The following is a 14897-nucleotide window of genomic DNA, read 5'->3' on the forward strand; positions in this document are numbered from 1 at the left end:
ATGATAAAAAACTGCCATCCAAGACACATGGTAAATACAGGAATCTTGAATGGCCAAAAATGGTATTTAAGGAGTTTACTGGAAAGAAACAATGTACTGGTAAGAAACAATGTACTGATACTCGGTAGGATCATTATGTGCCACCTTATAATGCATTTACAGAAGTCAAATAAGAAGACGGTGAATGTTTACAAATACTACGACCACCACAAATATTGCCAAGACATGTTTGGTTGCGAACACTTTGACCAATTCCTGAATATACAGAAGATGAAGAAATTGAAAAGGAATAATCTTCTGTACCTACACAAGAACAGTTATCAAGCGGCTAATGAAAACAAATGTCTCTCGATTTTGTTCAGAGGAAGAAGAAAATGAGTGGAAAAACAATCAATTAAAAGAATGATAGGACAAATCTAAACGTCTTAGCCAGCAGGTAGTAAAACCCGAAAAGGACTAATCTAATCTGTATGGAGCCAAAACTCAAACGTGGAGGTATAACACCACTTCTGGAAGAGTTCTTGAATCAACCTATAGTCATTAATGAAGCCACATCGATTTGTCAGAGGTTGTTCACCAGATATCGTATGCACAGATACACATATCGTGCATTGATGCATGAACTTGTTGAATATATTCATGATGTATACGACACCGATGATAAGTTTTGAAACGAGAGACTGTGCTACGTGAAATATATGTATCAATGCAAAAGATGCTTGAAAATACAGCTCAGAGCGTGATCTGAGTGACATCATCCACAAAACCAGAATTCATTGCGACTTTATCTGAGCCTGAGACTGCTGGGGACTCACGCACATTTGAGATCGCACTTACATCGCCGTGAGTGTATTATAGTTGATCTAATATCCGATCCCAACCGTTTGTTGTACTGCACGCAAATAATTTATGTTTACATCAGAAAATAGTACCACCTGAATTTCTTATTTGCGACCGCACCAAAAGCACTCACAGTCTTATAATGACGCTCTGTTCCCATTGCTAAAGGAGTTAAAAGTGACGCCGTGAATCGGTTAATAATACTGGGCTCGCAGACGGTTCAGTCGCATCGAGATCGAATACGACAATTAGTAATATGAGCACCACCGTCAAAGTCGGTTTTAGTGACATTATCATCGACCGAATCAATGCCGCCTGCATATACTAAAATCATTAACTAGGCTACTCAACAGTGTCAGATTCCGAGATCGCAAATCTGGCCATGAGTGGATTTGCATGGTATTAAAGTACCACACGTGCTGGTAAATATGAGTTATGGAGTCCGCTTTTCTTGACTCAATTTAGTGCTAATGTGCTATTATGCAAGTCCATTGCGATCGGTGTTTTTTGTTTGGAAGTTTTGTGATGAAAATTAATTTTGCAGATTACTCAGCTGCCATTGATGAACAGACTTAGGTAAAATATAATTTGGTATTAAAGTTTATTATAACAATTAATATCTTATTTAGGTTCAGCAAAGGCGCTTACATGACTACATTGACGTATACATTAACCTGTTAATACATATTTAATGAAAACAAAATTCACCTTCCCAAATCGTGGGCATTTGCATAGCTTGTAAATTTAACTTATAGTACCCCTCCAGATGAAATATCAAAGTCATGAAATTAATGGCACACCAGTTTTTCAGGAATCTGAAAGTATTTGCAAAATATTAAACGACGCGAGATATAGTGTCATACATGTGAACACAACTTGAGGAGAATTACATTATTAGCATCCATTAAAACTGAATTCTGCTTTTGAATCAAATGGGATGTAAAATAATATATGTCCTTTCAGTTGGATATGTATTCGCATTCAACTCTGTTTCATATTTAAATATTCATTCGGATGTTATGAACTCCATAAATGAATTTTGTACCGGATGATTTTACATTCGGTCTTTGTTTTGGTTATTTCCTCTTTTGCTCAGCCTGCTTGGTCTAATGCAAGAAATGAAAATAATAAGCAATAGACAAAAAAATCCGTCCAGCTAATTCTCAGGAACTTTTTTGGGGTCATGGAATAGATGAACTGTGCGACATCTTGTAGTGGACAATTTCACTGAGAGGCGAGCATTGTTACTTAACGCTTGAACTTCCCGTAGAAAATAGTGTTTCTTTATACATATTAATCTCTGAAGCTTGTTCTGATCTTTGAATACCAAGCGCTTTTACAATTAATCTGAGTTTTATACTTAAAGAGACATTCAGCATTAATATTGTATGATCTTCAGGCAAATTGCTTCGATAAAGATCTGTGTACATCATCCACACAGGAGCAAGATAATTCGGGATAGATCAACATACATTGTTGATAATAAGAATATTGATGTTAGATCTATTAAACATACATTTATCTGCATTAGGTCCCAACTATAGTAAGAAAATATGATCTACTTTTTATTCTAATTGTATATTTTCTTTTCATTTAAGATGAAAGAAAACAATGGTTACAGTGGTTTTGTACTAATACCTCCAATACGTTGATTCCAACCTCCACTGCCCAAGCAGATGCTGAGAAAAATCAGGCCTCTAAGAATGAGGACAACACTGGCTTAATAGTTGGTCTGGTCATTGCTCTAGTCATAATTGTGATTCTAGCTGTTGCTTTTGGTGTATTTTGGATGTATCGTCGGAGAAAACTGTAAGTAGCAAACAATCAACACATACACGAAAACAGATCTGAAATTGTAACCAAACATTCAGAGGGAATAATATGCATCCAAAATTATATTTCATTTCTAATATGACAAGTTATGATTTGCTTTACTTAGGAATATCAGGGTCAGACTAACGATTGTCGGGCGTAATTCATTTACTATGTGACACATACACATATATGAACAACTGGACATACATTCATACATGCATGTACATACATGCATGAATACATACACGGTTCTTGTGTTCATATGATAAACACGCTTATGTAACAGGAATGAAACCGAATGGACCATTGGACTAAGTGATAACACAACACATTGTGAGTGAATGAAAGCTTATGAAATAAAAAATAAATGTCCAGAACACATACGCAAGTAGACTCACATACCTACCCACGACATAAGATATAAGACTACCATACCAAACATGTTATATAAAAACAAATTCATGTATAAAAATATGAATATGGCTCAAACATCCATATATATATATATATATATATATATATATATATATATATATATATATATATATATATATATATATATATATATAATGAAAAAGAGTATGATTCACAGAATCATATGATACAAAAGATAAGTGTGGTTCACACAACCATGCGATACAGAGAAAAATACGACTGGTTCACATAACACTATGATACAATGAAACAAAAATATGGTTCGCACAACTAAATGATACAGAGGAAAATAAGATTTATTCACACATCTATGTGTCCTTGTAAATACACCACAATATATACTGCGCTTGTTCAGGGTTCGGAATCTTGCCGCTATTCATTGGTCTTCTTAGGAATCTGGAATTCCTATTCAACAGTTCCCGTCATGTAACAGATACATTGTCAGTTGAAATTGCTTCGCTGCCACACTGCAGGTCACTGCCTCACCATTCTGATTCTTCCAGCCCATCCATCCATCCAGCTCTATGGCTGTGGAAAGACGTAAGTGTATTGACACTCCTTGGCAAGTTCCAAGCAATCACTTTGTCGCATAAGACATTATGTCTACTATAAATGCAGAACAAAATGTACACGACCAGGGGTAAAGTACCCGTACACATTGTACTATATGGGTATTTAGTCACGAGCGACCTACGGCGATATGAATGTACTGCCCAGTCACCAAAAATATAAAATAATATTAGTTACCCTAGGTATTGTTGTATACATCTAAGAAACCAATTGCCCTAATTGTTCTAAGGCATTACCAAATTATTTTCTTGCCATATGCTGTGACAAATTACATTTATCTCAATGAAAGCATTATGCATACAAGGAAAACCGTAGTAACAATATAATTCGGATTCCATAGTTGTCATGACTTGTACCTAAGTTTTAGTTAAAACCATTCTATATAGTCATGCTATTTTAAATTTTGAATGACATCGTCATACGTGATAAAATTACAACACAAAGTGCCTAATAAGTCTAAACAGAATCCCAAGTTTGAAAGTATTTACTTATTTATTTATGGTTTGTAGTGTATATAATCCCGTCACAACTTCATTTTATTAGTTGAGTGTACTCATATCCTACTTGAGTTGCTGCTCTCAAACCACTCAGGGGATTGCCACAAAACATTACACGCATTCAATCCATGGGTTAGTTGGTCCTGAATGGATATTCATACTAACACGAGGTATTAAAACACTTCTCATGTCTTCTTGGTTTTAAATTAAAAAGGTTCTGATCTGACGTACTACATGGCTACCATTTCAGCCATCTTGCAACTATTTGTCGTAACTCCTTCTGAACGAAAAGTTATATCAACATGTAGCTTTTACCGAAATTCTTCTTATAATGTATAGCTGGTTCTAAGGTTCCAAACCAAAATGGTGCCACCCTGGTGTCCAATATGGCCACCACAGCTGCCAACTTCTAAATCTTGTTACCGCTATTAAATATGAATAGAGGGTCGTGTAAGCAGGCAGTTTTTACTAATTTCTAGATGGTCATAAATGAAAATGGTGCCAATATTATATACAATATCATAACAGCCATCTCGAAAAAATTGTTATTGCTACTACTGCTGAATGGATGGTATTATGAACATGGGGTTTTCATCAGAAGACGTCTTATTTTATCTGTTGGGTCTGAAATAAAAACTACGCTGGTGAGACGTCAAATGTGGACGCCATATCGGCCATCTTGAAAATCTTTTTTTGTCTTCTTATAACTATTCCTCCTAGGTGAAAAGTCGCTTCGAGACTGTTTAATACAAAAAGACTTATTATAATATTTAGTTGGTCCTTAACGAAAATGGTGCAGATGTAACTTCAAACTGAAATCTTCTTGTAACTAATCCTTCTAGATGGAAAGTCATATCAACATGGAGTTTTCAACTTAGGGTTTCTTATCGTATATAGTTGGTTCTGAATGAAAATGATGCTGATCTGGCATCCAATATGCCCGCAGTTGCGGCCATCTTGACATTCTTGTCGCAACTGCTCCTGAACTGTTGCTCATATTGATATAAGGTTTTCACCAAATCCCTACTTATGACAAATAAGTGGCCCTAAATTAAAAGGCTGCATTTCGGATATCCAATATGGCTGCCACAATGAACATATGAAAATCTTGTCACTAATTCTCCTGAATTGATGGTCAGTTTGGTAATGGGTTTTCACAGAAAGTCTTCTAATGGTGCTTAGTTTGTTCTAAATAAAAGTGTTGCTGAGCTTACATCCAATATGGCTACCACAATGGATAATTTGAAAATCTTATCTGAACTAAGAAGTTATAAATGTCAATGGAAATTCTATTAGGACAGTAGAGCATAACTCCCTTCAAGGGACTCTTGTTATTATACATACCATAATCTGGACTTGTATCATTTTAGAACCCCACCACACCGCAAAAGCATATCTTGGAGAATGAAATAGTGGCTACAAGGTCAAGTATTCTATTCTTGCACAAACAAAAACTGTCCTATTTATGAATACGGCATAAACAAAACTTAAAAACATGTAAACTATCACTGAAATTTTGAACCTTTTATCTTCTATTTGACATACTCCACAGTATCCTAAGTGATGGTCTGAAAAATAACAGTTCCCCTCTTGTACATGGTTACTATATGTATTAACAAAATACCAAGTTAGGAGAAACCCTCCCCCCCCCCATACGTCGACCTCTCCGGTGGCCTAGTGGTTAGAGCGTTCGCTTCGGATGCGGGAGGTCGTGGGATCGATCCCCGACCGAGTCATACCAAAGACTTACAAAAGTGGTGCTAACAGCTGCCTCGCTTGGCGCTCAGCATTAAAGAGATTAGGGTTAGGACTGGTCGGCCTGGTGTCAGGATAATGTGACTGTGTGGGACATCATGCTACATGTCTGCGGCTTGAAGCCCCAGTGCTAGACATCACTATAAATTGACACACTGCATACATCGTAGCGATATGACTGAAAAATCGTTGAAGCTACGTTAAAAATCAAAATCACACACACACACACACACACACACACACACACCTCCCATACGTCGTGCAGGATGATGCTGTTATTTCGGAAACGTCAACATAAGGGGTTTGTGTTTATTTATTTGACTGCAATTGGATTAGCGATGTCTCTTTGACGTAACGTTTTCTAAGCCTCTGCTTATTCTTTATGAATGTGACTAATTTGTTTTACACATACCACGTAACTAACGCTTTACTTGGGTTACTTACTAAGCGTTTGCTAGGATGTACGTGCTATATATGGGAGGAAATTTTTACTAGCTGCATTTTATATACAGGAATCGATCCGTTACATGAACCGAGATAACCACATCTACTACTTGCGTAATATATTTTCTGAAATTATTTGCTTTGTCTTCTTTCAGAAACAATCTGTATTTCAAAATAAAATGAATTTGAAATATGACAGACTATTTTATAGTTAGAATATAATTTGAATTTATACATATTATATGGGAGTGATCGCATAAATGTCAAACACTCAGACCTGAACAGATACAAAAGGTGCGCATAATTTCCAAGACTTGAAGTAATTCTCCTTTTAACAGTAGCTGATTGACAACATATGAGAGGTTAATATGTTGTTCAAGGTTGTGTGTTTCTAATAGCATCTTTATATGCAACAATTGTAACCTCTTTTGCAACATTTTGTTTGTGCGTAGCATACCATTTGTGATCGTTTTAATCCATTATCATGCAGTATCCCTGAATGTTTTTCCGTGTCTAATCGTCCATCAATCGTCTCTTAGACATCCGACAGTTTCGTTCTGCGCCGCGCCGTTGTGTTTCATTTCAGGACAGTTGCGTAACGTCATGCCATATGTAGTTACTGAAATTACTGTTATCGCTTTAATTGAAGATAAGCAAATTCAGTATATTTCTCGTAAATTCTATTAAAGCTAGTACGAGTCCTAAGCATTATTTGATAGCTAACAGTCCTGAAATGTTTTGAATATTTTTCGAGTATTATTTAATGTTCTTTAGGATGTTTAGAAACATAAGTAGTGAATGGGGATACTAGAGCCTCAATGGGAATTATCATTACAGAGACCCCTGGGACACTCTAGCCTCAATGGAAATTTAACATGGAGAAAAATCGTGGGACACTCTAGCCTCAAGGGGAATTGAACATGGGAAAAAGTCTTGGGTCACTCTACGTACAAGGGGGAATTTAACATGGGGGAATAGAGTTTGGGTTTGTCTAGGGACAAAGGGAATTGAATATGGGATTATTTTTTTTTTTTAAATTTAAATTTAAATTTAAATTTAAAAAAAGGGGTAGGCAATGGAAAGGCTATCTCTTTTCGAGAAATATGGCTGGCCCTGAAAAGGGCCTTTGGGTTTATGTTAATATTAATATTAACATAGATGGCATCTGTCACATCTTCTTCTTCTTCTTCTTAAACTCCTTCTAACTGCCGGTCCATACACAAGTACCCTCTTGAGACATCCTTGTCTTTCTATGTAAACTCTCCTCATCCATTGACTAGTATCTGTCCTATCAACAACAGTCCACTTGGACCTGACATACATGAGCATGTCCGTCCTAAACATCATGGAAGACACAAGGGTGGATGACTCAACTGTGGTCCACATCTTGAAGCGACGAGAATAGGTGAATCAGTGCAGTGAACTGCGCTTATTTATAGGTACAGGAAGGATTGAAACGGATTGAATTCATTCACCAATCCGGACACGCGTTACAAAATTCAGTCAGCTCGCATCCAATCCGAAGAGAGCAGTCTGTGACGTCACGTGCTCTATATAGATTCGTTAGCGCTTGTGTGCAGTCAATCTATGCGACAGTAATTCAACATGACGGAAACTCAGAAAACGATCCATTGGGGTGCACCAGCAGGGGAGACTGCCCAAGGGAACCCGGACTTACTTTCAGAAGAGGTACATTGGGATTTTGTGGATTTTCTTACCTCGCAAGAATTTGTTCCGGAACCTTCGTTACCTTCTTCATTACCGCAAATGGAGAATTTTAGACAGAGACAGAAAGAAGAATTGGAGAAATTTATGCAACGACAAAAGGAAGCGGAACAAGCTTTTCTCCTACAGCAACAGCAACAGCAACAAGAAGAGGTAAGAAAAAGACAACAACAAGAAGAAGTAGCAGCAAAGAAACAAGAGGGTGAAAATCAAACGGCTACGGTACTGTTGGACATTTTAGCGGAGTTAAGAAGTCTGAAACAAATGTATCATACTTCTTTATCACGACCGAAGAGAATACGACCTTCCCGAGCTAAACACGCCAACCCTGTGACTAAGCCTATCGTACCACCCTTATTGATTTCAACCCAATCATCAGAAGTAGGCCTCGGCCGTAGCAAAGGCTTAAGGCAGTTAAAGTTGATTGGTTAAACTCACCCCTACACCAAAATAAAAAGGCCCTTTTCAGGGCCATCCACTTCTCTCGAAAAGAGATAGCCTTTCAATTTGCCAATAACTCAAAAATCAACAAAAAAATACAAACCATTTTACCCTTATAGTACGTGTCTGTGTATGAGTGCGTGAGTGTAGCTTCTTATTTTAAAATCAAAACTCAAAGACACTTACCTTATATCATTCATGTATTCTTTTCTCCATAGTTACAATCCAATTCACAATTCACCACAGAACACTTTAATTAAAAGTTCATTGACTTCTTCTTTCTCCTTGTTTAGTCTCTCTGTTTTTTGAATTTCTTCACCGTTTTTTCCTCATTTTCTTCCCTTCTTCTTTTCTTCTCCTGTTTCTTTGCTTCTTGTAAATAGAATTGTCTTCTTTCTTCCTCTTCTTCCTCTGAAGAATCCCTGTCTTCTTCCGAAGAATCCCTCTCTTCTTCTGAAGAATCCTTCTTTTCTTCTGACTCCTCTTGTTTCTTTTTTGGGCAATCTGGAGACCAATGTCCTTTTTCTTTACAATAATAACAGGTATCTTGACTTTTGTCTTTTTTAGCCCCTGTTTTTTTTTCTTTTTTGACGGTCTGGACACTCTGAAGACCAATGCCCTTTCTTCTGACAGATATAGCAAGTATCCTGACTTTTATCTCGAAAGGAAGGAGAGTAGTCCGTAGGCTGGTCTGAAGAGAATTTTCTAATGACCCCTCGCAAAGCTCTGACGAAACGTTCGATTTGGTTAGTCTCTTCCATCGTTGTGCTCGGCTTGAGAGTGAAATGAATAGTGAAAGGACAAGACACACACTCTTTTATATACGCTGGTCTGCCATGACTATAAATTAGTCTATGGTGTTTAAACTTGAGTCATTTGACGTTTTGCACTCAAGATGAAACGATCCTATTCATTCGAGAAGAAAGAAGAAGAAAGTAAGAGGCAGAAACGTGATCTATCGCCTCGTACCAGGGCTGAAATCTTGGCACAAATTCATGCCAGTGATTTTGAAGAGGACATGAGTGAACCAGAATTTGAACCCTCTAAACCAAGTTCACCACCCTTAGTCAACCCTGAAAAGTACTATCACATTCGAGAGACGGAAAAGCGCTCCTCCAGAAAATTTAGAACCACGGCTTACACCTACACGGTGAAATTTGAAGATTTCAAGGCCGACGTACCCTTGGAGAAAGCAGAAGGGTTTATCACCGAGATGTGGGATTCTTTGCTCACTGCACTCAAGCGACAATGTCAACCCAAAGAAGACGATCGCTTGACACTATCCATAGATCACGACGGTTTGAAATCCCCTGTTTGGATCGAGTTTAGCAGACCCGCAGAACTAACCCCTTCCAAAGTCATGGACAAGATTCAACACGTACAACAATCTAATGATCAGTTTGACATCACCGATGGTAAAGCCACACCGAAAATGGCCCACGTCTCTCCTCCTCAAGGGACTGGACGCAAAAAGATGTTATTGGTGAACGAGCTTCGCAGCATTAAGCGTAGCCTTGTCCAAATTCACAATCCTCAAGACCAGATGTGTTTAGCTCGAGCCATCGTGGTGGGACGAACCTATGCCAACAAGAACGACACGGCAGAATGGAAAAGAGCCTGGAAAACTATTTGACAATCGGACCGAGCCAAACAACGAAACGAAGCAGAACTCCTGTTGCAACAAGCTGGTCTGTCCAAAGACACACCCTGTGGCATTCCTGAGATGCAAAAATTGCAAGATGCCCTAGCTCCACGATACACCTTGAAAGTGCACCCTCAAGAAGTGCGTGGGTCTCTGTTGTTTCGAGGCCAAGACTTTAAGGACGGAAGATACATTCACCTTTATCATCACGATGACCATTTCGATACCATTACCAGTATCACTGCATTCCTGCGATACGGTTATTATTGTGAGAAATGTGACTATGGTTATAACAATCGAGAGCAACACAAACATTGCGGATGGAAATGCCCAGGATGTTTAGCCTCTCCACCATGTCTGAGCGAAGAACCAGTGCCTTGTTCAACTTGTTTGCGCACGTTTGTCAGCCCTACCTGTTACCAACAACATTTGAAGATGCAAGGTTCACAGAAGAAATGTGCTTGTCAACTCCTGAGATTGTGCCCTACCTGTGGACAAGACATACGAACCAATAGTACCAAGGCACACGCATGTCGAGGAAAGAAAAAATGTCACATTTGTCACCACATCGTGGACTTGGAACACCAATGCTACGTGCAAAAATACCAACCCCCACCAGAGAAAGAGGACGGTCACAAGAAGAAAGGCAATTTCATCTTTTTCGATTTCGAATGCATGCAAGAGACTGGCATTCACATTCCTAATTTCTGCGTGGCTCATCGAGGGTGCGAGAAGTGCATTCAAGAACCTATCTTCAGTCATTGCCCTCACTGCAGCAAGATTCCTGGAGGGCGTGAAAAAATCTTTCGGGGACCGAACACGTTAGCCGATTTTGCCCGATGGGTCTTAGACCCCATCGACAAGACGTGGAGCCAAGAGGACATCGAACGTTACGGAGATTGTCATCGTCATGCCACGGTGATGGCTCACAATTTCTCCGGATACGATGGACAGTTTCTTTTGAGGTACTATACGGAACAAGGCACCGAGCGTCCTAAAGTCACTTTGAACGGAGCCAAAATCATTTTCATGCAAGTGGGACAAGTGCAGTTTAAAGATTCGATGAGTTACTTGGCCATGCCTTTGAGTCGAATGCCTAAAACGTTTGGAATGACAGAAATGGCTAAAGGGTACTTTCCACACTTTTTCAATACGGAAGCCAATCAACACGCCGTTCTACCCCATTTACCTGAGGCTCACTATTACGACCCCGACAACATGCGTACCGAACAACGAGAAGCTTTCTACGCTTGGTACCAGGCTCACGCCTCGGACCCCTTCGACTTTCAGGAAGAAATGTTAAAGTATTGTCGTTCCGACGTGGACATTTTACGACGTTGCTGTGGAAAATTTCGAGAACTGTTCATGGAACACGGAGGGGTCGATCCTTTGAAAGAAGCTTGCACCATTGCCAAAGCGTGTTCCTTAGTGTACCGCCAACGATTCATGCCTGAAAACACCGTGGCTGTCATCAGTCCTCAAACGACCCACTATGTCAAGCGTCAATACTCGGTCAAAGCCCTACGTTGGTTACATTACTTGTGCGACAAAGAAGATAAATGGATTCAGCATGCCCGCAACGGAGGAGGCGAAAAGACCATCGGAACGTATTCGGTCGATGGCTGGGACTTAGAAAACCCCAAGATCGTGTACGAGTTTAACGGTTGCTTATTTCACGGATGTCCCGTCTGCTACCCTGACCGTGACACTAAAAATCAGTTTTTACAACGGACCATGGAAGACCTGTACCAGGACACTTGTCAGCGACGCCTAAAGTTAGAACAGGAAGGATACCAAGTGGTGGAAATGTGGGAACACGAGTACGATCACCGTATGAAAACCGATCCCGAGTTTAAACGCCTCGTGGAAAGTTACCAGTTCATGGACCCCCTGAACCCGAGGGATAGTTTGTACGGAGGAAGGACCAATGCCACCTGTTTGCTGTACCAAGCCGACGAAGAGAAAGGAGAAGAAATCAAATACTTGGACGTGTGTTCGCTGTATCCCTACGTGTGCAAATATTGTCGCTTTCCTGTAGGGCACCCGCAATTGTTCACGGAACACATCGACCTGAAAAACATTCGACAATACGAAGGCTTGATCAAGTGCAAAGTTTTGCCTCCCACGAACCTGTACCATCCCGTCTTACCTCACCATTGTCAAGGCAAACTGATGTTTCCCTTGTGCCGTACTTGTGCCGAAACGTGCAACCAAGATCAGCCTTGTCATCACAGCCAGGAAGAACGGGCCTTGACGGGAACCTGGGTCAGCGTAGAATTGTTCAAAGCTCTGGACATGGGATACCAACTGTTAGAAGTGTACGAAATTTGCCACTTTCCCAAGACACAACAGTACCACAAGGGTGACCCTACTCAGAAAGGCATTTTCGCCGACTACGTGGATGCCTTTTTGAAACTGAAGCAAGAAGCCAGCGGCTATCCTTCCTGGTGTCACACTCCCGAAGACCAAATACAATTCAAAGAGAAATACTACGAACAAGAAGGCATCTCTTTAGACCACATCGAGAAAAACGAAGGCAGGCGATCGTTTGCCAAAGTGATGTTAAATTGCTTGTGGGGTAAAATGGCACAACGACCGTGTTTACCCAAGACGGAATATTTGACAGAACCTTCCCGCTACTTCCAGATGATTCACGACAAAACCAAATACATGAAACACGTGGACGTCATTCGAGAGGATTTGATCTTGGTCAATTACGAAGAAGATCTGGACTTTGTACAAGACGACCCTTTTGGAAATGTCATCATTGCGGCTTACGTGACAGCCCATGCTCGCTTAAAATTGTACGAAGCTTTAGAACTGTTAGGGGAACGCGTCCTGTACTTTGACACGGACAGTTGCATTTACATCCATCACCCGATTCAACATCACCCTGACATCGAAGGAGACCGTTTAGGAGCCTGGATAGACGAGCATCCCGACGACAAGATTCTAAGTTTCGTCAGTGGCGGCCCCAAAAATTACGGCTACGAATACCGGGACAGACAAGGAGAAGTGCACACGACGTGCAAAGTGAAAGGACTGACTCTGAATCATCGTACCAGTCGAGTGGTCAACTTTGGGGTATTGAAAGAAGCCTTGCAATCGGGAGAGGATGGAAACTTTAAAGTGACCACCTATCAACCCAACAAGATTGTACGTTTACCCACTCACCACATCGTCAGTCGACCCTTGGAAAAAGTCTATCAAATCGTGTACCAGAAGCGGGTGAGACTTCCCAATCACTTTACGTTGCCGTACGGTCACGTCGGTATTGGTCTGTATATGAAAAGGAACCCTAGGCAAGATCGATAGTTCATTGTTCATTGAAGTAACTTACCATGTCGTTGACGAAGAAGAAACCAGATTGGTTAAGAGTCAAATGTTGGACATCACCGAGACCAGGGTTTTGAGGCTTGGACACAAGAGGTGGCCCAGTATGCACGAGAGTTATTCAAGGAAAAAAGTTACTTTTCAACCTGTGTTAGTGACGGTGCCAGAAGAACCCGTCACCCAGGACAGGACTGTCGTGGACAGGCCTGAAAGACCCTTTCGGGAGGACACTTGTGTGACCTTACCCCCTACTATAGAACTGGTTAGAACTTTACCCAAAACATGTGGTTGTTGTACAGACACGTGTTTTTATTCCACGTTCATGGTTATCATGTGCCTTTTATTCTTCTACTTAAGCCTTTGGCTTTTATGTATTTTTGTCTTTCGTATTCATGTTTGAAAAAAACATTCAATAAACGTGTTCTGAAAAAGGATATAAACTCTTGTCTTGTTTGTTTTTCGTGTCACAAGTGACATTCCTCACACTATGGCTACCTCTGCTGTCTCTGCTCCCTCTTCCTCTACTGTCAAAGTCATCGACGAACACTTAGATCGTGGCAGTTAGGAGGCTTTGTATCTTCGCCATCCCTTTAACATGCTCATTGGTGGACCTAGCGGTTCAGGCAAAACCGAATTCGTCAAACGTTTGATCGAACATAAACATCATTTGATCGATCGACCACCTCAACGAATCGTGTGGTGTTACAAAGAGTGGCAATCGGCGTACAGCCTCTTGCGAGAAAGTCAAGGCGATTCCATCGTGTTTGTGGAAGGCATTCCTAAAGAAGACGACGGCATCGTCTCTGACTCCCGTCAAACCCATTTGTTCATTTTTGACGACATGTTAGGAGAAGACGAAGAAGAAATTAAACTGTGGTTCACGCGCAAAGGGCATCACCGTAATGCCAGTGTCGTTTACATCACCCAAAATTTGTTTCAACAAAGTAAAGCCCATCGCACCATCAGTCTCAATGCGCATTACGTGGTCTTGTTTAAAAGCCCTCGAGATAAATCGCAAGTGCAAGTCACAGCCAAACAGTTAGGAACGCCTTGGCTGACTCAGGCGTACGACGATGCCACTCAAACGCCACACGCCTATTTACTCGTCGATTTGAAACCTACGACCCCCAATGATTTGCGATTTCGTACCCACTTGTTTCACCACTGGTGCCAAGACGGAGGGCCTGTCCTGTACACGTCTCCGTCCTCGACTTCATTTCACTCCCCATAAAAAAATCTATAAAAATCTCAGACCCTTTTCGTCTGTCTCACACAGTGTGAACATAACGTCCCTTCAGTCGCATCTTCCCGTCAAATTGATTCGTGCCTTGTATGGCATCAGTCGAGAAAAAGATCCACAAACACGAGCTCGTGTCTTAGAAGCTAGTCTCAAAGAAGTC

General features: G+C 40.4%; 1 protein-coding gene across 2 annotated transcripts in view; it reads left to right on the top strand.

Annotated features, from left to right (window-relative positions):
• LOC149789012 (uncharacterized) overlaps nucleotides 1-14897 on the top strand; it is a 49588-nt gene that overhangs the window by 21910 nt on the left and 12781 nt on the right. For both annotated transcript variants that reach the window (XM_089975823.1, XM_089975824.1), the window contains one exon: nucleotides 2439-2649. In XM_089975823.1, coding sequence (XP_089831949.1) covers nucleotides 2439-2649 — 211 coding nt within the window. The remainder of the gene's footprint in view (nucleotides 1-2438; nucleotides 2650-14897) is intronic.

Source organism: Sinohyriopsis cumingii, chromosome 11, assembly GCF_028554795.1.
Source record: "Sinohyriopsis cumingii isolate HCF-2022 chromosome 11, ASM2855479v2, whole genome shotgun sequence".
In the NCBI taxonomy this organism is placed as follows: Eukaryota; Metazoa; Mollusca; class Bivalvia; order Unionida; family Unionidae; genus Sinohyriopsis; species Sinohyriopsis cumingii.